General features: G+C 41.2%; 1 protein-coding gene across 1 annotated transcript; it reads left to right on the top strand.

Moving 5' to 3' along the window:
• Window positions 1-579: 579 nt before the first annotated feature.
• LOC144934065 (polycystin-2-like protein 1) lies at window positions 580-20,254 on the top strand. Its single transcript, XM_078859438.1, has 16 exons — window positions 580-862; window positions 2,670-2,780; window positions 4,544-4,677; window positions 5,771-6,021; window positions 6,541-6,685; window positions 7,660-7,739; window positions 9,102-9,330; window positions 11,025-11,195; window positions 11,488-11,669; window positions 12,175-12,295; window positions 12,914-13,012; window positions 15,509-15,630; window positions 16,843-16,960; window positions 17,247-17,317; window positions 19,068-19,244; window positions 20,042-20,254. Exons 1-15 carry the CDS (start codon window positions 580-582, stop codon window positions 19,213-19,215), a joined length of 2,265 nt encoding a protein of 754 aa, XP_078715564.1. The 3' UTR covers window positions 19,216-19,244; window positions 20,042-20,254.
• Window positions 20,255-25,831: the final 5,577 nt, after the last annotated feature.

Here is a 25,831-nt window from a genome sequence, read left to right on the forward strand (position 1 = left end):
AACATCAATATCAACAACAACAAATCAATACAATCGTTGAGACCATTAACAACTCGACGCCAAGCACCGCGCCAGCAACACGCGTCATGGGCCAGTGCCAAATCGCTGTCCAAAAATATCAGCCAGGGCACCAGAGCAAAATGATGCCCCCTCCCCTACACCGCCCTCTGCGCGGACACCTCGCGTGGCCGGGCGGTTGACTGGTGGCAGGAAACTCGCTCGCGAGACGTCACCAGTGGAGCCATCAACAGCACCTGGCGGGGAGGGCGTTCCACAGCTGGTGCCCCCCAACACCACGAGAGAGATCATTGCAACACCGCACACAACAACCACCACCAACCACCTCCTCCTTCCTTCCTTCCTCCTCCCTCTTCTTCTCACCGTGTGTGTGTGTCTGTGGTCCACGCCTTGCGCATTGAGCACAGCTCCGCGAATCCCACGCAGGACATCTGCTCAAGTTTACCACCAACAACAACAACAACACTTTCGGCATAACCTTATCGTACCTGTGGTTGTTTGTTTGTTTTTGTCTTTCTCGCGGTCGGTTAGACTTGTCGAGAGAGAGAGAGAAAGCCAGCCATGCAGCACGGTGAAAGCGGCCAACGCCTTGGATCGACAGTCATCGACGATGCCCTCTCGGGCGGGAAGCTGGGAGGTGGCAGTGTGCGCTCTGTGAGCCACAGCACCGCGGAATCGAGGGGGGCTCCCGGTCCGGGCGGGCACCCCAAGGGGGAACCGCTCCCGGGTTCCTACCTGGACTCGGCGAGCGCAGTGTACGAGGAGATCCCGGAGGGTGGCCTGCACAAGGCGGAGAAGGAACAGAGCGACGAGCCAAAGAAGTCCCACAAAAACGTCTTGCGCGGTGGGTAATCGGCGCGGAGACGAAACGAGATCCCCCCCCGCATAGCCCAAGGTCAAGTGCCGTAGCAACCTGTGAAGGGGGTGGGGTGTGCCAACACCACACCAGGCCGCCTTTGTCTCCCCGGTGGCGGTGTTTACACACCGCACCAGGGTACTCATCTTGAGGCTGAGTTGACCTAGGGTTGGGATAATCGTCAACGGTATTTGTTGGCCGTGAGCGAGAATTGAACTCGAGTTACTGGGTCCGTAACGGTCAGCGCTGACCGCTACACCACCGCTCCCCATAATCGGGCGATAACCACGATATATATATCGTGTGATAATCGTATCGTCTGTGTTTTGCAAATCGTCGTTTACTTGCAGTTATTGTTGCTCGTGTGCTTGTCCCCACAACCATCCCCCAATATCGTTTGCTTTAAAAATAGGAATATGCATGCAATTAACAAACCGTTCTAAACAAATAGCCATGATCCATTGATGTTTTAAAAATGATTCTTTTTTCCCCAGAGTAAAACATTACTCTGGGAGATGGTTATGTACAATACCGTTGCTTAACGATTGGATTGTGTTTTGTGTAAATGCTCGTTATAAACGTTATACACACAGATGTTTATATCGCTGCAATGATGAGACGTATAATAGGAGTGGCAAGGGGCATTTGTTGAGTGAGTGGACAAATGTCTCTTCACTTGGTCGTGATCTGTATTTGGAACGAGATGATCAATTGTGAATGGATCATGACTATCACAGTGCTGTTCCGTTTTTTTTCAACTGCAGCCTGCTTTTGGTATTGCAGTTGTATCGCGAATCGTATTCATTTGGGTTGAATACATAGCTCATTGATTGAACCCCAACAACCTATTATTATGGGTGATTGACACGTGTTGAGATCGTATTTGTGTGCCAGCTTGCGTGGTGTGCTGCTGTGCTTACGTTATTCATATTTACAGTTACGAATTTCATAAATAAGTTAAAAAGTATGAATCCAGTACCCTTTACCAATCAATTGCTGGATGAGGACCTCTTCACACCGTGTCAGTCGTGGGGGTTAATTGACCATCCTGCACCCCGTCCAGGTCAGTGCGCGTTGCTGAAGGTGGAGGAGCATAGACATGTCAGCAGAGTACTGTACAGCACAGTGAAATTTGCTGCGCTGTCCTCTGCTGCTCACAATGGAGCGCCACCGTGTTACACGTGCCACGTTTTAATTGGCACAAATAACCATATTCTTAGGTTTTTTCCCGGTAAAGTCACATAGGTGAAAAATTAAAATTAAAAAAGTAAAATAAATATAAAATAAAAATCACGACGTTTCGGAGGCAACACAAGCTTCCGTCTTCAGGTGGAACCGTCACAGCACGATAGCTGTATCAAGTAAGAGAAATTCTAGAATTAACGCGATACAGAGGTTTTTTCGGTAAAGTCACGTAGGTGAAAAATTAAAATTAAAAAAAGTAAAATAAATATAAAATAAAAATCACGACGTTTCGGAGGCAACACAAGCTTCCGTCTTCAGGTGGAACCGTCACAGCCACGATAGCTGTATCAAGTGAGATGATAATAAGTGAGAGGACAAATAACCATCTTTGTACGTAATGCTGGTCGGTCAGTGAGATCCTAAATACCAGGACAGTTCCCGTATGCGTGTGGGACAGCTGATGGACCTCCTTTGGTCCGTGGTGAAGTGTGGGGATGTGGCGAACTGCATGGGTCTCTCTCTCTCTGTCATCTGACTGATAACCACTGTGAAATATTCACTGCCAGTAGTACAGCCCCTGGCGTTGTTGAGTTGAGTGTTTCTGTGGCAGGGCTATGGGGGACCAGGCTGACGGAGGACATAACCGACCGCGACAAGTATGTGAAGACGACTTTGCGCGAGCTTTTTGTCTACATCGCCTTCCTAATTAACCTCATCATCCGTAAGTCCAGACCCGATGCTTATGTTCTAACACAGATCAATAGGTGCAAGAGAGCCACTTGACATCAAGCACAATTCTTTTGGGGTCATAATTAATGAGCTATCGCAAATTTGAAGAGGTAGCTTCACAATGCTAAAATGAAGGCCCTAAGCCATTCGTAGGTAATGGCGAATGAAAGTAGATTACTTGACCTTTTTAAATAACATAAACATGTTCAATGATTGGACTAGATGCGTGTGGATTGTTTTAATATAGCCGGGGAAATGAGGAAGCAAATCGTGTTGTTTATAGTACATGCAACAGTTTACATATATAATTAAGATCAACAAACTGTTGGGATATATAACTTTGGTCTAATCCCCACTCTGTCAAGCACTCCGTGAATTATGAATGTTACTCCACCGAGCTTGACTCGATTCCTGAACCCTAAACCAGGGGCACTATTTAAATCATACAGTAGGACCACAAGAGCATGTACGGCAAGTGTGCCCATGGCTACGGCTATTGTCTGAGCAATAAATAGAACCTATACTTGTTTTCTCTTTGTTCACAAACTAAACGTAAGGTTGAAATGTGTGTGCTTGGGATAGGGTGTCACATACATAAATGGGCTGTGTCAGAACACAATGAGCAGTTATCTGATCCCAGCAACAGGGCTTGTACAGAGCCCAGTCAAATATTGCACATTGTTCCATTATAGCAGATATGTCACTGCTTGTTGACGTGTTGAACCTTATCTTTGGTTGCAATGTCCTGTGGCATATTATCACAAAACACAGACCTACCTAAATGATTCACAAACATAATGGTAGAGTTTTTATACATTGGCGCTGCTATTTTATTACCAGCAGTGCTTTGTTTTAATGTCACAAAACATGACCTTTTAGCTCAAAAATTAAATTCGTTGGCATATGTAGGGTCAGGTGCCTTGGGGAACACATCAACAAACACATTTTTATATATATTGCAGTTATTTACAGTAATTTAAAGGAATTCTGTCTTGTCATATACTAAAACGTTGCAAAAAAACTAAAAAATATCTGCCATAGCTTTAATAACAAATTTAAATGTTGTGTTTGTATTACTAGGGTGCTTAGGTGCCAGCGTTTTATATTTTAATATTCATTCAACAGGTCCATAAATATCTTAAACGTGTTTAATCAAACAAGACAAAAAGGTTAATTCTGCGGAAAACGTAACTGGCGATAGTTAAATATACAAAAAAATAAGCCTAACTTCGGATGACATGTAGAGCTAATTTGGGTGTAAATACATTTTCAAGATTAATACATGCTAAGCAACACACATTTTATACTGATATTATACACCATGAATTCTGCATTAGATGAGAGGTTTTTATTTTTTCAGTTAATTTGATCAAAGGCAGCATTTTGATCTAAATTGAATGCTTGTAGAATTCATAAATATTGAAAGTGGAATTTTTCACAAGCATGCAAACTGCATCATTTTATTGTGCAAGATAAACGTAGTGGACACATTCATCAAAACTCCACAATCACCACCTAATATAATACAACCACTTTAAAATGCTTACAAGCCCTTGGGCAAGTACATCTACTTGTATTCGCTCTACTGATTAATATATGTTAATATATGTTCTGGGACTGATTGTTATTTTCCATATTGCTAAGCTGATTTGCTGCTCTAAAGTCTCGTTAAATAATGTATTTGTTTTGCTGTTGCACATAGTTTTGTTAACATGCCCATGTGCATCATTTACTCTACCACCATTCTCTCCCCAGTGACATTTGGCATGACCAGCGACCTCATGTATAAGTACACCCTGGCAATGGACAACCTTTTTCTGCAGAACACGGTCTCACCCAATGACAGTGTCAACTTTAATTCCATCTTCACCTTTGATGACTTCTGGAAGGTACTGGCGACGGTGGGAATGCATATGGATAGCATTGCTACAGCATTTTATAAAAAAAAAAAACATATTTCTTACGTAGCATGGGCAGGGCTTAATTTCTTGATATTGTTCGTAATGCTGCTCGGCTGGCTTGAGGTAGGGATTATAGGTGTAAGACACTACTACCACGAGAGTACATCCATAATAGCCCTATGTTATTGTGGCCTATATTGCCACACACCACCACAGACTAATGACCAAATAATAAAGTGAGTTTAATGTGGTGTGGCCAAAATAGTTTCCGGACCGATCCCGCTAAATTGTATCACTGAGCGCGGGTATGCACTCAGTTGACACATCGTGAATACGAGATGTTAACAATCGGTGGTTACAAGTGGGCTGCGGTAGAGTCCTAAACATTTATTTACACCTACAAATAAATGTCTTTTTTTCTTCAATATAATACACACTAAACAATGATATGCTTATTACGTCATTCAGACATACTGAGGCTTCTTAACACACATGTTATTAAAAAATAGTGATCATGTGTATTTTAAGTACAATATCTTATGCTCAAAGTATTTTTGACTGTTTCATGTATATCTCATGGCACCATGTGCATGAGGTGAGAGCATATGGAATTGTCTACATCCCCTTCTAATTTGGAATGTGTGTACTCTTTTATCCAATTTTAGTGTAGCTGTTCCAATTTCAATACATGTTTTCATACTTTCTCTCTACCTTTTTGTAAATGAAAGCCTTGGTTTGTAAAATATCGAATGAATGAACCAGTTTTTATTGATCCAAATTTATTTTTGGTCTGTATACTGTAGTCTTTTACAAAATTACACCAGAAGATGTTTTTTTAAAAATCAAACTTGGCTTTGAGAAATAAAAACATGAGCACAGATATTGAAATATGTAACCATCTAATATTTTCTGCAAACATATTAATTCTGACAACCGATGGTAACGAATTACAGGAAAATTATTGAAGGACCTAACAAAGACACCTCTAAAATGCAGTGCTAAAGATAAATATGAGCAAAGCAATCGTTATGTGCAGTACCAGCCATTGCTGTCCTTTGTATGTCAACTTCTACTGCCTCAGGTGGTACAGGGCCCAGTCCTCAACGGCCTCTACTGGGATAAGTGGTACAACGACGTGCCGCTCGTGGAAAATCAGTCGTTCATCTACTACGAGAACTTCCTGCTGGGCGTCCCGCGCATGCGCCAGCTCAAGGTGCGCAACGACTCGTGCACGGTGCACGCCGACTTCCAGAAGGACGTGCAGGGCTGCTACGCCGCCTACTCCGAGGACGCCGAGGACAAGGCCTCCTTCGGCCCGGCCACCGGCACCCCGTGAGTGGAGCCCTGCGGCCGCAGCTTTTAGCAATGGGACCAAGTGGGTTCGGCAAAACTGTTTTGCGGACACATGTAGATTGCTCGAACAAAGTTGTCTACTCCGAATGATGATCTTGAACGAGTGGTTGGAATTGTGTGCCTCTGCCTCCACAGGGCTACCGCACTTGACCTTCAGATCCCAGAGGAATGAAAGGGATGATTTGAACTCACTGACTCACGATCGGGATTCTGCTGCCCTAATAAGCAATGCCCCAGCTGCAATGATAACAGTGTTGTTATAATTCATGACCAAATTTAAATATAAATATAAAATCTATAAAATATTGCCCATTTTATTCAGGTTTTTATTCCCCATGAGACTTATTTAAATCAGTCTGTGCCATTTGATGACGTGAAAATGCATGTTGATGCTTTTAGCCACGGTGCATTGGTACGAACGTGGTGGCTCGCAGAGTGTGGAAAGCCAACGCCAGGCTAGACGTGGTCACATCACGAGTACTGTAATTTGCATGGCAGGTGGAAGTACTCTACCAGCTCGGAGATGAATGGCTCCTCGCACTGGGGGCTGCTGGCGACCTACAGCGGCGGAGGTTACTACCTGGACCTGACCCGGAGCAAATCTGAGAGTGCCACCATCTTGCAGGACCTCTTCGACAAACAGGTCTAGTGTCGTTCATCCAGACTACTTCTGACAAAGATATTTATGCATTCATAGGCTGTTTTAGATGGAGTGGAGTAACCGTTTTACTTCATGGAATGTAAAACGCTTATCATTATCAGCCATTCATAATAAAGTTGTTTGGGGTAGATCGCGTAAGTATAAATGTGTCGTAACCCTCCACCCCCCGACACAGCCGGTAAGGTTTGTCATGTAAACAATTCGCCAATTAGTTACTACATCAGCCCACCAGTGTTTTCGAGAGTAAATCCACAAAATGTAAAAATGTTACTCTTCAACACACCGGTGGGCTGAAGTAGTAACTGATCGGCGCGTTGTTTACGTGACAAACCTTACTGGCTGTGTCGGGTGGCGGAGGGTTACGACACATTTATACTTACGCGATCTAACCCAAAACCCTTTATTATGAATAATATTGGTCGCGAAAGCCTACGTGTTAAACTAATAATCAGCCATGTTCTCTCCATTGCTGGGTGAAAGCTTCCCCACACCATTGTAAACCAACAAAGCTCTGCATTGCCACAATCCATCTTGAGCCTGCGCGAGCTGACCCCATCACTTCATCTCCGTGGCTGTCATCATCTCGGGGATACTCTCATTTCATGATCAAATAAAGTTTTTCAAAAGCACCCCATTCCGCCCTTGTTCACTTCTCTATTTCATCATTTTGCATGTGCTTGTATCACAAGCTTGGGAAAATACAGTTGGTTCTTTCCACATTTAACGTCTAAAAATCCATAAAGTACAATTTTTCATAGGTACATACATTTTGATTCAGAGTGCAGGGATGTGATGTTTTACAGATATACATGTTTACACCTATTTAATGTTGTGTGGGCTGTTTAATGATGTGTTTTTGGTCTGCACACTGATGTTAATACTGCGAATTCTGCATTTGTTGTCCCATGAGTTTCGTTTCAGTAAACTTGTCCGATGATTTGTTATTTTTTAAATAGTGGCTGGACCGAGGCACCCGTGCCATATTAATTGACTTCTCCTCTTACAACGGTAACATCAACCTCTTCTCAGTCATCAGGTAACATACGCATACTGTCTTCAATTAAATATATTGAATACACAGAAGAATATAACATCAATCACCATTCCTTCGGATATTCTGCACATGGCCTTGTGGTAGCCATCATCTCAAAAGAGCCGAGGTTATGGCATTTTTTGTTAATTTAAGTAACAGAAGAATAACAAAAGCAACTGCATACAATTTTCACCTTTCTTATGACTCATCAGGACAGTATCGCCATTGCTGCCTAGTGCTGCCATTTGTACCTGAGGGGCTTGTGTTGATCATCCGTCTCCCTGCAATGGGCAGAATTTGTAAACTACAGAATAATTACATTTTGACTTAAAACTTTCGTCACTGCAGGAATTAATATTCTTTTGTTCTTTCGGTGAAGTCACGTAGATAGAAAAATAATCATGAAAATAAAGTGAATAAAAATAAAATAATATTAAATAAATAAGCACTAATGTAGACTGTAGCCTGTATCTTAACTGGAGTGAGTGCACTGGCAGTCCATAATGTAGACTGCCAGTACACTTATAGACTGCCAGTATACTCACTCCGATTAAGAACCAGGCTACAGTCTACATGAGTGTTTTTTGTTTTTTATTATTTGTATTTTTTAATTATTTTTTTATTCACTTTATTTTTATTATCATTTTTCTATCTACGTGACTTTACCGAAAGAACCAAAGAATATGCAGAATAATTGTGTCATACATGCAAAGCATCCTGGGATTTCTATTTATTTGTTGCTGTTGAAGATACCCATGTGCATATGCTCCAATTTGTTTCTGACTTGCACGTTTATTTTTCTGGCTGTTGAATTCGTTCTTTAGATAAAGATAGTGCTTGACTTTGATTGAGTGTATACTTTATATAAAAACACACAATCTCTAAATTAACACAGTCATACAATAACATAATTATTTACCCAGGAAAGTTTCACCAAGTCTCCTCCATTAGGGTGTTAGACCAATTCAATCAATGAGTTACATGCGTGAGGAAACCACGGTACCTAGAGAAAACCCACACATTAGAGGGGGGTGATCTATCCAGGTTCAAACTCGGCTGAACGCTGCTTAGCTTCCAATATCTGATGCGATTTTCAGGGTGATTTTTACAGAATTTGAATGTCAGACAAAAAAAATTGTGAATGTGATCCAGCAGTAACACTGAACTAAGTTTTCCATTGCATTTTATTATACCACTGCATGGATAATGCTACCGAATTAACTAAATATGCTTTAACTAATTGTTAGAATTGCCTTCATCTTCATGGGGATGGAACCCACCACCTCCTGCATACCCGGCGAGGGAGTTAATATTTCACCACTGCGGCATCTGATGGAGGGCTGTGGTTGTCTTGTTTATGGGCAGGCTGCTCGTGGAGTTCCCTCCCACAGGAGGGGCCGTGCCATCCTCACAGATTTACACCGTGAAGCTCATCCGCTATGTCACCGGCTCCGACTACTTTATCCTGGCCTGCGAGGCCATCTTTTGCTGTTTCATCCTCTACTACATCGTGGAGGAGATCCTCGAGCTGAGCATCCACAAGTTTGCCTACTTCAAGTCGGTTTGGAACTGCCTGGACCTCCTGGTCATCATGGTAGGGTGTGGTCTGCGCGTAGGACACATTAAAAATAGACAAGCAGAGATGACACGACTAGTTAAGGTGATTCATCGACCAAAAATTGTAATTGACTACTTGTTTTGTAGTCAATTACTCTGGCCCCTTAAAAGAATTGCAGCCGCCCTGACATTCTACCTCTTGAAGGCAGGCAACCCCCGATAAGCCACGCCCAGCATGATGTGACTAATGATACCTATGACATCACTAAGCCTGCCCATCACCTCCCATCCACTGGCACATGTGGGAACAGAAGTGATTTTTTTTGCTCCACTGCACTTATGTTATCTGACCAGTTGAGTAATGGAACCAATAATCTGTAGAGTAACTGATTATTTATATAATTGGATGTCCTAGCATTGAATTGCACGAATGTAATGGGTTCAACCGAGTCGCAGATGTAGACTTGGAGGCAACACATTTATTCAACTCCAACACACGGGGTAACTTTCCCCTTAACAGAATAACAACCTATGGTGGTGACCACCAGGCTAACTACACTAATTACAACGTAATTAGCTACAACGTAACTGCTACTATGGACCGGGAACAACAGCTTCGGTCCGGGTCCACGTGTTGGAGACTCGTTGAACGGAGAACGTAGACGAAGGTTTCTTCCAGGATGAACATCCCCGGTCCCTCTCGGGACCCGGCTGATATTCTCTGCGGCGTGTCTGGCTCCGCTCTTGGCCACGTCCACCTTCCAGAATCCTCGGGAAGGATCTGGGTCCCAATCACGTGACCACCCCTAGCCCCCACTTGGCGCCCCTTTGTAGACTTAACTGGTCACGTGTCCTCCTGGGTCAACCAGAGTGCCATGGCCTCGAGTAACCTCATCCCTCGGCCGGCACCTACCCACCCTGTCCTGTAGGGTCGGCACTGCACGCAAAGCGTGGTGCCATCTAGCGCTATCATTCAGCGCTCACCGGGCCCCTCTACGGCCGGTACTACACCCAGACCTCTGTGGTATTCGCGATGTCGCTACATCGCATGCCGTGCCCCTCTAGGGCCGGCACTGCACCCAGCATGTTGACATTCAGCGATGTCATTGCACATGTACTGATTATTTACTGCCATTACTAAAAGTACAAAAAATGCTAACACTGTTAAGATGAATAAATGCTATGAACAAATTGGTGGTCCAAATATATTCAATGTGTAAATACAGTATAAGAATAGGTGTTACCCTTTCTGGCAATAAAGCAGGTGTTAAGATGTTCAAACACCAAACAAAAACCTTTTGCAAGGAGTCCAGTCTGCATAGACCAAAACTACTTGTGTTGAAACATGCAAACAGCTGTTCGCCTTTTGGCATTCTCTGGTCTAAGACTGGTTGAGACTAGGCCCTAAAGAAGGCAGCCTCTGGTATAAACCAATCAGTTTCAGAGACAATGCATTTATTACGAGAGCATGTTTTTGATTGCGTGTTCACTACAAGTATGTGTGGTTAATGCAGACATGATTCCTTACAAAAGGTTTTTATTTGGTTTTATTGCCAGAAAGGCTCAAACCTATTCTTATACTTTCATAATGGCAATAAAAGTCCCATGTTGTGTGAATACAGGTTAAACAAAATAGATTAGGCGAAAATAATTGTCACCAAAACGTGAAATGTGATACATTTAACTAGGGCTATTGGTGAATCGCTTTTTGTTTGTTTTTTTGTTTCGCAGCTGTCGGTGGTGGCCATCATCTTCAATGTGTACCGCACGGTGACTGTGAACAAGCTGCTCAAGGCGCTGCTGGATGAACCCAATCGATACGGCAACTTTCAGTTCCTGGCATTTTGGCAGACGCAGTACAACAACATGGTGGCAGTCAATGTTTTCTTCTGCTGGATCAAGGTGACATTTTGAGATTAAAAGTAAACCTAATATTAACGACTTGGGAGGTGTCTGGGTGGCTCGGTATTTCCGAGGCTCTGGGTTTATGGCCTGTGTGTGACAGATATAAATTGGGATAACAATCTCAGGGGTAAAACTGTTCTCAGATATGGCATGACACGTTGGAGGTCTTGTCGTCTCCGTGCAATTACTAATAATTGTACAAAAACCCCACTGTAATAGAATTGCTCTTTAAAAAATACTTGACATTTCAACATGTCGAGCATTATTACATTGTGTGTGCTCTTTTTAGTTTTTCAAGTACGTGAGCTTCAACAAGACGATGACGCAGCTCTCCTCCACGCTGGCTCGCTGCGCCAAGGACGTCCTGGGCTTTGCCATCATGTTCTTCATCATCTTCTTCGCCTATGCGCAGCTCGGCTACCTTCTCTTCGGCACTCAAGTGGAGGACTTCAGCACATTCAGCAACTGCATGTACGTCTTAAGTGAACACATTCTCTCCGGCTCATAGTCAGCCGAGACTGAGCTAGCGGAGACTGCACTCGAACGAGTGGTGTGTGACAGGCGGGTTACATTCACCTTTTGGTGGTGGCGTTTGAGAGGGAGGGCCAATGCGGCGGAGGAGATGATGAATTGCGATACATTAGCATTATGAGAAAGATGATACTTCCCTTCATGCTGGTTGTGATAGTGGTGCAAATATTGATGATAATGATGAAGGTGGTGATTACAGCGATGCGAGTAGTGGTGATGATTATGTCACTGATACTGCTGATGGTGGTGAAAATAATGTTTGGTGGTGATTACAGTGATGGTGGTAGGAATGATTACTATTTTACAGTGGTGATGCTCATTGTGACTGTGGTGGGAATGATGAATATCATGAGTAATGATGACGATGACATAATTATCAGCATAGAGAGACATGCAGATAGGCATATGATGTTTTTATTTACACAGTTTACTGATGCTTTCACAGTTTCACACAGTTCCGCATCATCCTGGGTGACTTTGATTTTAACGCCATTGAAAATGCCAATCGAGTGCTGGGCCCGCTCTACTTCACCACCTATGTGTTTGTCGTCTTTTTCGTGCTCCTGGTGAGTGCTATAACCAATTTCTAAATGTGATTTGTGCATGCTCTGTGAAGTTTTAGGACTTGATACGTGAGCAGTTATGTATGGGGAGCGAAGGCGCAGTGCTGTTTAGGTTTTCGTAGTTGTGCTGTACAGCTCTCTGATGTGTCTATGGGTTGTGCTGCGTATTGTTCAGCATGATGTCCAACGTTATTCTGCGCATGCCAGGAGTTTCTTCGGGAATTTAATTGTAATGAAAAAAAAACGAACTTCCTGAAGAAGCTGCCAGCAAGAGGAGCATAATGTTGGTTGTTATACCGAACAACACACGGTGCAACCCCAACACAGATTAGAGAGGTGGTGCAATATAATAGTCTGTGCACTGCGCAGTGAACCCAGCAAACCTGAGCTCAGTTCTCAGCCATGGTTCATATCGTTGGCAAGTGATATCTAAACCTGTCCTAGCTCTGCCACAACCCCTTCAACAATCAGAACTGCCCAGTGTGTTGAGGTATGGTCAAACAACCCCCTTGAGTGACACATAGTGGGTAGGCGTTAATCTAGTGGAGGATAAATATAGTGCTAAAACGTAAGTTAATATCTGACCATGTGACTAAATATGTTTCTTTTTTGTAACCAAAGAACATGTTTCTGGCCATCATCAATGACACCTATGCAGAGGTGAAGAATGAACTTGCGGAGAAGGAGAATGAGTTTGACGTGGGTGGCTACTTTAAGAAGGTGAGTGTTTCCTAAACGTGGGGCAACACGAATTAAGTTTTAGTGTGGCCTGGGTTTTACATTCTTCAGTTGCAGCTAAATGGTGAAACTTATCGCCGAATCGATGGAAAGTCCCAACAATTCCAAAGGAGGTAATACCACTGCATAGGTTTTCGCAACTGTGCTGTACAGTGCTCAATTCTAAAGGTTTATTCCAATGACTCAGTAATGTGCAATTGTTTCAAAATATAAGCAAATTATCAATAATATACGTTTTTTGGGTTAGATCATATAAATATAAATGTGTCGTTAAACCCGCCACCACCCGACATAGCCAATTATTAAGGTTTGTCACGTCAACAGAACATGCCAATTCGTCACTAGTACAGCACACCGGTGTGTTGGAGAGCAAATCCACAACATTTACAATCTGAGTACGACGTTTCGCCAGTAATTACAATTAGCTTCATCAGGCGACAGCCAGATTTGTGGAGAAATCCTCCTGTTTCATTCCTTCGAGGGATAGCTGTGATGACGTCACTTGTGAGCCCTTCACGTGCGAGGGGGGGAGATTAATGAATGTATATAAATTACAATGGGTATCCATTGCCGGTTGGGTTATTAATATGGTAAACAACGCACATTGTGCATGCACATTTTGTCTTGCGTGCAATCAAATAGCAGTACCTGCTATTATCTGCGTACACGTACGTAATTCCCGTTGATGTATGGTGACATGTATAGGCATGCATTTAAACAATGTATAATTTAATGACTCGCTTCCAAGCAGCACCAAACCTGTAGCTATTCAAACGGTTAAAACATTTTTTTTTATAAATTACGATAGATTATCTAATTCGTCTTGGCCATTAGTAACTAGTTTTGCACAGATCTTCAACATTATCAAAATCAATTGAGTATCCTTGTTGTCTGCCAAACAAAGTATTTTCCACAGGTGCAATTAATCTGGTACACACTTGTTGATAACTTCGGTAATGCATCTTTAGTACCAGATATTAGTTTCTGTATTTTATCCACCGTACCAAATCTGACTCAGATGTTTTGTTTTTCCAAAAATCTGGCTAGTTTATCAATTACTCCCGCAAAGTACGGTATTTTAATCGTTTTAATTACCTGGTCAGTTTCAACTGTCGTGTTATTTGATTTGGTTTTGGCATTCAGTACCCTGTTCATTTGTGCATTATTGTAACCGTTCAATTGCAGCGCTGCTTTAGCGTGTTTAATTTTACTTCTCAGACTATCACGTTCTGACACTTTCTTAGCCTGACGTATGAGCGTCTTGATGAGAGGATTTATGTGCGAGGTGATGGTGTGACTGCATTCAGATAGGCGTCAATGTGCATTTTCTTTCGGTAAACGCCGTGTTATTTTACCATTTCGGCCGCGTCTGAGCAGAATATCCAGAAATGGTAGAGTTCTGTCAGCTTCTACTTCCATAGTGAACTGGATGGATGGGTTTTGCGAGTTGAGATGATTTAGCAATTCGTTAAGTGTATCTTTGCCGTGTGGCCAGACCATCAGCGTGTCATCCATATATCTAAACCAAGCAGAGGGTTTAAATGTGCCTGAGGTTTTTTGCTTCAAAATCTTCCACGTACAAATTCGCAATCACAGGAGACAAAGGAGAGCCCATTGCTGCTCCTTCCTTTTGTTTATATAAATCACCTTTCCACAAGAAATAGCTGTTCTTTAGATAGTGTTCAGCTAGTCGTGGGATATATTTGGCTAAACCTGTGTTAATACCAGAGTATCGAGTAATTTAATTGACTTGTGAACAGAGAAGTCACATCAAAACTTACGAGAATATCATTAGGGTTCAGCTTAATAACTTTTATTATATTTACGAGATGTTCTGAGTTTTTTATTACGTGAGTTTTTTTTAATGGCCGCGAAAGCCGACATTAAAAAAATAGTAATCGAGTTGTTTTTGTTATGGGATGTTGAGAAATATTTTTAGAATGCAATTAAGCTACATACACAAAAGTTTCACATTTAACTTTACTTTTAGAATCTTAGAACTTCAACCCATGGGGCCACAAGTGTTATTTGACTAGTACACGCTGATGTTATATTCATGTGATATCATTTTGATTGAATGAAATGTTGAAATTATTTTTTACACTCATAAAAAAATGTAAAAAATTACAACTTAGAAATAAACATGCTGTATAATTGGTAAGGGGTGAAACAGTGACGGTCGTGGGTTAGTGCTCTGTAACATCAACCTGACAACTTCAGTTTGATTCCTGGCCACAATTAACTACCATCAGTGGGTAGTGAGATCTCGTCTCACCAACCCACACTGACCAGCGTGTGGTGTGATATGGCAAAACCCCAGGGAATGAAAGGCACGTCGAGCCCATTATTCAGCAGAGGATTATTATATTTAAAATGCATTTGTTATTTGGACAACTTCGTGAGATGGTAAGTGGATGCCAGGCTTTAACGTTGTCAACTCGACAGCACATAAAATGAGCGGGTAATGCCATGTTGCAGGTCTACCTTGACATACGGATGAAGCTGGGCAAAAATCGGGGAAACATCGTGGACATGATAAGCGTGCTGGATGCCTCCAGCCAAAAGATCAATTACGGCGACTGGAGACAAAAGCTGAAACGGTCAGTTTGCACTTGCTGCACCGTCTGTGGTGACCCACTTGATGTTACACTGTGGATCAAATAGCGTCTAGTTTCACATTGCAAATGAGCCAAACCGGTTAATTTGAATACAGTGTATCGTTAATTATGCAGACATTAATTACCAATTGCGTCACTTCTACAATAACTCGGGCATCCCCACGTTATACTAATCCCCACGCTATACTAATACATGAATGTGCATATATTACAGGCATGTATCAATTCACCCACACAGCAATTCCATGAATTATATTATCAACATTAGGGGTCACAAACTCATTCTATTTGGTCTCGTTTTAATGTAGTTTATGGATATTTTTGGTATTTATTTTCTTAGCGGATGCTTGTTTTTTTCCATTAGCCTAAATGTAACGTGAGCATATAATCTACGTATATCATACATTGGAAATTATTCTCATGTTCACACATTGATGCGTTTATTGTGAACGTAAGAATACAAATTAATAATGCAATGGATGAACCTTGACATGTGTATTACATTGATACTATATATGTGCAGTACTTCTGTTACACGTTTTATTCATCAATTAAGGAACGTATTACATTCGTCATCAGTTTAATAATAATTTAAATGTATAAAGCGCCCTTAAACAATCAACCTCAGGGTGCAATGCATGGACAATAACGAAAGAGAAAGGGCCATGTTTTTAGTGGAGACTTGAAGATGTGCAGTGTCTCACAAGTCGTGACCTCGAAGGGCAACGAGTTCCAGGGTTTAGGAACCGCAATTGCAAAGGCGCCGTCACCCCAAGTGTGTGTAGCCTCGACCGTGGGGACATTGAGCAATGAAACGATCACGACGCAATGGTTGTTCATCAGAGCAAAGGCTTGTTTTGGTACTCTTAGTTTTTTCGGTAAAGTCACGTAGGTAAAAAAAATTCAATTAAAATTAATAAAAATAAAATAATAAAATCATGACGTTTCGGAGGCAACAGCTGTATCAAGGTACAGCAAATCTGGCTGTGACGGTCCCACCTGATGACGGAGACTTGTGTTGTCTCCAGAACGTCGTGATTTTTATTATTTTATTTTTATTAATTTTAATTTAATTTTTTTTACCTACGTGACTTTACCGAAAAAAACTAAGAGTATGAATCCTTGCAGTCACGAAAGCTTCAAATCTAGAATGTTTTGGTGTTGGCTCTCTTTTGTTCTCTCCTTCACGAGCAGCCTGGGACACAGCGACGAAGAGATCGAGGCAGCTTTTGCCAAGTTCGATAAAGACAAGAACTCTGTGCTGGACTCAAATGAGATGAAACTCATGAAAGACGAACTTAAAAACCAAAAGGTACCTCTAACCTCTTTTTGCACCTGCTCCGAAACAAAATTATTGGAAATCCAATGACAGTAATACAGTACAATGATCCTCATTCATACGTGCTTTTTGTTTACTCTGTTACTCTCAACTTTCGTACACTATTGCCAGCAGCAACTACATGGCATCAAACGAAGCTTGGTTGAAGGATATGCAACATTTGATATGTATTGTAGACCGCATCACTCTTGTCCACGTGTTTTTCAATTTGCACGCAATCCCCCATTGCTGTAACTTAACACCTGGTTTTGTGCTGCAGGCAAACAAACAGGTGGACATGACAGACGAGGAGAAAGACAGCGTCGATGTGTCTTCGCAAGAGTTCAAAGGGTACGCACAATCATTGTCTTCACTGCCCATGCTAGGTGATCTTAGAGACGTAACCAATAGTGAGTGTGGGATTGCATCACTCATGAACATTGTAATGGTGTTCTGGGGTGTAGATAGTTGGCATAATTATGGTCTGGACTATGCTTACAACTACAAAAAGCCGCCCCCCCACCCCAGAAGGTGCACACCCCGGATTTGTTAGCATTTTCTTAGTTTTTTTATGAAGTCTAAAAGAGTTTATATCTGTAGGTCTTGAAGGATGATGAATAATCACCAACGGCCATGATATGTGTGATACAAGACAAATAATTGAATATTTTACATCAGTATTCTCACTTTTTGAATGGAATGAGACGTTATTACAAAATTCAATTGATTTACGTGGATAAATTTTCTAAACATTTCTGCTCCTGATTAAAAAATTTTTTTTTACAAGGATGGATCGTGTACAATAATGTAGTGTCAACATAGTAATCGGTTAGTGTGAGTATTAGGGAAAATGGACAGGTGTGGCAAAAATAGAATCCGTGTGAAAAATAAACGAAGGTGATCACTAAAGCATGATTATAATAATTTGGGGATGGGATATAAATAGCCTGGAGGTATGTTAATAAATTAAGTTGTGTAGGGTGAGGGAAGACAATCAACATTGTTTTATTCGTTTCAAGTTGAAATGTGTTTTTACAACAGATGATATTGGCTGGTGAGTGTTCACTACACTAAGGTTACATAAGGGGCCGTCCATAAATGACGTCACGCACCTAGGGCGGGGGGGGGGTCAGACATTTGTGACGATGTGTGACGAGGGGGTGGGGGTTTGAGAAATGTGACGTCACATAAAAATGCGCAAGTTTAAATAAATATAGACAACACGTTCTACTTAATTAAATAGACTTTTTAATAAATGTTTTCTCCTACAACATCAGAGTGCAGCGCCACATTAAATACGCACCACAAAGACAATAGTTTAAAGCGATTTGAAGCATGTTTTTTTTTTTGGGGGGGGGCAGAGCTTTGTGACGTCATATTTGAGGGGGTCTAATTACAACAGCCAATGTAAATTAATCACAACAAATGCTGTCGAGCTGCATGACAAACTAAATTGTGTTACGAAATGCACTCCGCATTTGTGTATAACCCAGAAACCATCAGCAGTTCCTTAACAACTGCATTGTGGTTCTCTTGTCTTAAATCGCCATAAAAAATGTTTAAATGACTGAGAGAGAAGACAGAACACCATTGTAGACCGGTTTCTGTCTTATTGTGACTGTACAGTACTGTAGTCACAAATGCTCAATGCTGGAATGTTTATATTACGATGGCAATTAGCAAGCATTCATTATTTATTGTAAGGAAAACATGTCAATGCCATGTTGGTTGTGGGAGTTGTTTGACCATACTTCACCACACTGGTCAGCTTGGGTTCATGAATTGCGGGGACCCAATAGCGGTTAATTTATGATTTCCACTTATGTTTGTAATAGCGGATTTATAATGTAGTACGTTAACCACTGCTCTTTCATACCATAGTACTTTATATACTGTTTATAAAAGGTGAAGAACAATCTTTCAAATAGCGTTTATTTAGCTGCAATGATATTTCAATGAATAAATAATACAAATGGGATTGCCAATATTCTTTGCATGTAAACAGGTAGCATGCAAGATGATGGATAGTTTCTATACCCCACTAATACATCACATGAATAGCATATAAATGACAAATGTGTTTGTGCCACTTGCTCTACAGACTGATGCAAAATGTCGATAACCTCGAGCAGTCAATCAGCACCTTGTTCTCCAAGGTGGATGTCATTATGAAAAAAGTGGGATCCTTGGATAAGAATTCAACCAAGGCCCCCAAAAATGTCTATCAAAATGCCCCCGGAAATGGTTAAATCGGGAAATAAAAACGGATCTACAGATGGTAAGGTAACATTTTTACTATATTTTTTAAAATTATATATGTAGTATACGTTATGACCACTCATAGTTTAAAATACTCATTTTAATAATCATTATGGAAATATAGTAGTAAGTATACAGTGATACCTCGGTTCACGAACTTAATTCGTGAACTGACTCTGGTCGTGAACCGAATTGGTCGTGAACCGAGGCACATTTTCCCATAGGGTTCAATGTAAATCCGGTTAATCCGTTCTGACATTTTTTTTTGGTTTTTGAAGCACAAAAATATGAAACAAATTACAATACACATTAGTACTGTACAGTATAGTAATGTATAAAGAGAGAACACTAACCTTGCTTGAGATGACTTCAGTAAGCACTCAAACGGGTGAACTGTACAATACAGTAAGTACAGTATTGTACAGTACAGTACTGTATGTGCTAAAAAGCACACCAAAAAGCTAAAAGTCACTGAAAGTGTCTTCACAGTACTCACAGTACTTCTTTCTGTGTCTCTTCTTCTCTCCACGATCTTCCTACAGGAAGTCACGACCACGTGACAGCCTGGAAATAGCATTAAAATGGCCGCGGCTCCTGTTCGTAAACCGAAGTGGAGTTCGTGAACCGGAGCATATTTTTATGAACTTTTCTGTTCGTGAACCGAGTTGTTCGTGAACAGAAGCGTTCGTGAACCGAGGTATCACTGTATTAGCACACCTTAATGTACAGTAATAACTGAAATGTTGTTGTTTAAAATATACTTTTAAATTGTACACATGTATTTCCATATTGACAAGTCGTGTGTTTTCCTTAAAGGTGAGGATTTCTGAAGGCAACCAGAGGACAAGAATCATCTTTCTGAAATATCTGTAGATGTATTTTCCTTTCTCTGTACTCCAACTAGCCATTATGAAATGCAATACGAGTCACAATTAAAAAGCACAACTACAATTATTTGCATAAATTCAATAGTTGAGTATAAGAAACCTTAGTTTAATGTATGTTGATGATCATGTCTGTGTAATCAGAGCCGTGATGTAGATTTCAGCCACATCTCATCACAACGATTGACTGTTGTAAGGTTTTTGAAATACAGTAAACATTAAATAAAACCTCAGCAGAAAAACTCATGGTTATTTTCTTGGTTCTTTCGGTAAAGTCAGGTAGAAGGAAAATAATAAAAATAAAACATTATTTTATTTTTATTTATTATTTCCCTTCTACGTGACTTTACCGAAAGAACCAAGAAGATGAATCCCTGCAGTCACGAAAGCTTTAGATCGAAAAAAATCTACTTTATTGCAGTCTATAAAGTTTGGAAGCCCAAAATCTTATTTAATGTAGTTGTATTAGCAGAATACTTGGTGATCTTGATCTGTTAAGTGGCACATGTTAATTAAGATATTAAAGTTGGAGATGAGAACAAGTGCTCAAAATGTTATGGCTATATAGAAGTTATATAAAGGCATCTTCTACTATTTCCTATCTCATATCAGTGTGAATACTGTAATTCATATTGCATCACAACCCACTGTATGTCTCGAAGTCCATATTGTTACAACAATTTCGGAGTTAACAATGCAGGCCATCGTGCTCTGGTAGTGCCATCTGAAACACTGTCATGTGGTGAAACAAAACACACATGTGAATGTCACAGTTTCAGCATATGTATCACTCTGATGTGTTCTTGGGTTGTTGGAAGCTTCTTCTTGAACATCATGCCAAAAGTGTGGTCCAACTCGAACACACAACGGAGAGCAATATAGTACAAATACGAAAACCTACTTACATATTGCAAAATCTGCAACAACAACAAAAAAACACGTACTAAATGTTGCTCAGTTGTGTTAAGATAAATGTTTAACACATGTAAAAAGGCATACAGCCTCTCGATTAAAGGTAGGAACTATATGCTCTATCTTGTAGTGTATATTTAAAGTCCTGCTGTAAATGTTGATGTAATCTTTGCATGCAAGTGGGAAAATTACAATATAGTGAAAATATAAGCAGTATTAAATTGCTTGTAGTTACATCTCTCATCTTTGTTGCTTTATGAAGAGATTAAATTGATTTAAGTACAGTACAATTTCGCATATCTGCCACGATCGTGTAACCACCCACACCCAATGTATTGGATAATAGCTATTTATATTTTTGTTCAGTTTTTTGGTCCATATTTTGTCAGGAAAAAATAATGTTGAATAACATGAACAACTATAACGATATATTACAAAATTGACGATATAATTAATATGGATATTACATCGTACGATACTTTGTATTACCTGCATATCGTGGCAACCCTGTGACCAAAATGGCTGAACTGATTTCTGAGCTTTTCGCATAGCTGCCTATACCCCAATCCCTGGCAAGTTAGATATCCGATGTTGTACTGTTCTTTATACTGGTAGGAACCTCCTGGTTACACCAGCCCACAGGAGATTATTGTGTCTGTCCGTCCTGCATCAAAAAATGGGAGGGGTGGGGCTGGGTGGAGAGGGGAGGGTGGGGAGGGGCTGGGTCGGGAGGGTGGGGAGGGGCTGGGTGGGGAGGGGAGGGCTGGGTGGTGAGGGTCTGGTCACCCCGTGGTGCCCTTATAAAACTCAACGTTTAACCTCCTCACACCGGCTTGTGCCCACCCTCAGTCGGCCATATTTGCGGAACACACCACGCCGCCGTTGACCCTGCCCATTGACCGAGCAACCCAACATTCCTACCAGCTCCCCCCGCAGGAATGTTTTTTGTCTTCAGATTCGTCATATAACCAAAACATTGTCTGATATATTGTCCACCTGGAAATGTATGCATGCCTAGTTATAAACTATTTAGGCCATGGTCGGCATTCCAGACCTTAGGACCACAGATTACAGAAATATACCTTTTCACAAAAAAAAAACCTGTCTGGTCTTGTAAAGTTGAAGAGGTATTTCCTTAGTTAGTTTTCATATTGCATGGTAAGAGTAAATTAAATAGGGAGTGGAATGGTGGCCCAGTGGTTAGTGTAAAACGCATTGAAACTGGCTACCTTAATTCGATTTCATCAGCAGCCATATCAACCGTTTCTGGGCCACTCGTTTACCAACCAACACAGACCAGCATGAAATATGGTCAACCAACCACCGCCACCATGACAAGAGATCAGAAACATGCGGCTCCGGAGCCACATGCGGCTCTTTAAGGACCATCTCATTCATATGCTTTGTAACTCCTGAAAAAAAATTGCTTATTTTGGTTGCCGACCCCTGCCCATGACTCTCCCATCAGGGGGAGGGTTTCGTCCAACAGTGGATTGAAAAATGACTCTATACATGGTTATTTTAAAGTGATGTAAAATATTTTGAATACCCTCCACGATTCATAATTATAATGTTGCTAAGTTTTTGAGTACTTCAGTAATGGAGAATCCAGTTTTCAAAAATACCATGGACCATTAATTTTGTGGAAGACCAGATAGGTTATATTCAGTTTTGCTTGACATTTGCAAGAATGCATTTGACGTGTTATGCATGTTTTAATATAGTTTACCCCTTCCCCAATAAAAAAAAGTGTTAAATTAACTTGACTAATCAATTGTCCACAAATATTCAAGGACTGTACATGTACATTGCAGCATGTTGCTATTAGAGTTATGTTCTCCCTGTGGTCGTATGGATTTCTCTCTGGGTCCTCCAGTTTTACCCCATTTATATTATTTGGCTCTTATAAATTCCCACATCTAAGCCACTACGATGAGCTGTGTGTCGCCAGGTCGCCTATGAAAAAGAGCAAAAAGCTCGGTGGGCTTTACCTGGTAAATACCGAAAGGACCAAAGAGTAATAAGAGTATTAAGTATTGTATGTATTGTATTGCATATTTATTGCATCAAATAGGAACTGAATAAAGCACTTTAATCCTCGAGGAAACGTGGGAGCCACATGAAACGTGGGAGCCATCCGATGAGCAAATGCCAGACCAATGAAAATAATCACCTAAGTTCTTCAATAAAGAAAATGTATTTAAAACTTTTTTCCAGAAAGGTAAATACTATTTCACAAAATATAGTTTGATATTTTTTTTTACTTTTTCCAAATTTGATTCAAGATCTACACGTCAATTGTATGGAATTTTCTTTAACCCAGGAATATGAGTTTTGTATCCTTATTTTGAAGGGTCCTGCACTTTCAAAGCCGTAAACCAAAGTTACGTACTTTTTTTTTTATCTCGCACCTTTCCCCCCACAAAACGTACAAATTTAAAGCTTGAACCTCCGGCTAAGAAAGTTTGCATTTCGTTTTCCGATTAAGTATGTCGTTATACCTTACAATCGGGGAAAATCCTCACTTTTGACGTTTTCAATCTCAACGTATTGAGTACCGTACAATTTTGAATTGACACAAACGTTGGTAGAAAGTGGGCAATGCCCAACTTCCATCTATCTTCGATTTGTAATAAAAAGGAAAGTATGTCTGTTCCGAATACAAATCCAGACCGTTAAAACTATCACCGCCAAACTTAGCAGGGTTGGTTTCCTTTTAAAAACTCATCAGAAAACCTTGGCCACATGGCGAGCCAACATTGTATATAGGGGGGGCCCACAGACCCCCCCAAACGGCACCCCACACGCTCCCAGTGACGCCAGCACACGTGAACCTGGCCCCACACATCCGACAAGTTGCACCATGACCCCCTCCTCATCATCATCAACTTAATCTCACAATCGCCGTTGATTGCATCAACAGAATTAAACGTCGGGAGATTCCAATTAACAGTCAATCTCCGTGAGACAAACACCTCGGCTTCATCCAGGCTTCAAAACAAACTTAGCTGTATCATGCCGTAACCCTATTGTGGGCACGTTATATTACATTTAATGGCCCCATGGCAAAGCGAAATCTTAACAGTTTCTGTAACGCCATCGACCCCCCTCCTCCTCCTTCTGAATATAGTGATTGAGCCACTCTACATTCACAAAAGTACCCGGGCAACGCCGGGTATTTCCTGCTAGTTTACCGTCATGGATATCATTTAAACAATGCCAGTGGCTTCTCAATGGGAACTGGCTGCACTAACCCTCTGCTGCCCACAAATAAAAGAATTTACACAATTGCGTGTGATGTACATACGGTACATTTTAAAGAAATAAGCAAACGCCTCTTTTGTTATTACATGCTTTTATTTAACTGTTGTATCCTCAAATCTTGGAACTCAATTTTAACCCACTTCCCAATGTGGTATCGACTGCAAACTTGGTATACTTAGGTCATACTGATGGTAATACCATATTCTATCATAAACAAAAGTATTTTTAAACATTATTTTAAACTGTTATGTTTCGGCTTGGCTCTTAATTGTCCACGCTCAACTCACGTTGGCTGTAAATCACCACGGTTCCTTACGTTGTGGCAAGCCTCAGGGCCAATTCTTGGAGTCGTGGAGTTCTTCCATAACTAGTAGGGTACATTTCATTAAAGCGTGTTTAAAAAAAAAAAGTTTTTTTTAATGTTACTGATTTGTATCACGTTTATCCCACCACATAGGCCATCATGTCAACCCCTTATCAGTGCCCTAACTTATTGCAGACCAATTCAGACATTATTTGTCACCCAGTGCCCCTTATAGATCTCAACGTTCACCCTACAGTCCCATCACAAGGGAGAAAAACAAATAAGACATTATTTTGCCCGTAATTTAAATGGTTATACGCCGTATGGACCTGCAAACTCAATTTACCTGCACAATAATACGGGTAAGACCGCATGGGTTTAACAGGTATGCATAGATTTCGATTTAAAGCTTTCGTGACTGCATGGATTCATATTCTTGGTTCTTTCGGTAAAGTCACGTAGAAGGGAAATAATACAAATAAAACATAAGACTTTACCGAAAGAACCAAGAATAGGTATGCATAGGTACATACATATTCCACCATTGGAACCTCATTTGCCAGTAGCAAAATATAATTGGTTTTTTACCCTTTTATCTGGCAACAAAACTGACACGGGTGTGGACCAATCAACTTCAAGGACAGTGCATACATTATCAGTTGTCTTTTATTTGCATTCCGACTGCAGGTATTGTGGTCAATGCAAACATGACTCCTTATAAAAAAAAAGGTGTCAGTTTTGTTGCCAGATAAAAGGGTAAAAAAACAATTATACATACATATTGTTACACATCCCAACAGCCACACGGACCTTTTGGGAGTGCAGTTTTTCTGCAGCAGTATTTGGTCGATTATAGGCACTGAATGTGGAGACCGGCAGTGTACAAAGTTTGGGAAATTCCACATTCCAGCCGGTTGCATGGATGACGAGGAGCGGTGGATGACTGCATCTAAAGACGACGTCGTGTGGAGGAGGCCTTCACTGAGCGGTGGCGTCACCACGGTGTCTGTGCCAGGCTAGGTGCACCTTGAGGCCACGTGAATTGTCGAACGCTAGCTGGCCTAGGAGGTTTCGGGGACAGACCCAGTAGGTGTCATGAGTCGACTGACTGAGATGACCGGAAGATGCGCCACCACCAGCTGTTCCAACTTGCTTCCTTTTATCCGCCTGGCGTTCCGCTCGATGTTGTGAGCGTCGTTGCTGGAGGGCGACTGCCTCCAACTGCCCAGCAGCAGCAGCAGC

The sequence above is a fragment of the Lampetra fluviatilis genome, chromosome 9 (assembly GCF_964198595.1).
Source record: "Lampetra fluviatilis chromosome 9, kcLamFluv1.1, whole genome shotgun sequence".
NCBI lineage: Eukaryota > Metazoa > Chordata > Hyperoartia > Petromyzontiformes > Petromyzontidae > Lampetra > Lampetra fluviatilis.

Coding starts and splice junctions, on each gene's coding strand:
- LOC144934065 (XM_078859438.1), top strand. CDS start 580: ATGCAGCACGGTGAAAGCGGCCAACGCCTTGGATCGACAGTCATCGAC. Junction 12,296..12,913: donor TCGTCTTTTTCGTGCTCCTG/GTGAGTGCTATA, acceptor TTGTAACCAAAG/AACATGTTTCTGGCCATCAT. Junction 16,961..17,246: donor ACGAACTTAAAAACCAAAAG/GTACCTCTAACC, acceptor TTTGTGCTGCAG/GCAAACAAACAGGTGGACAT.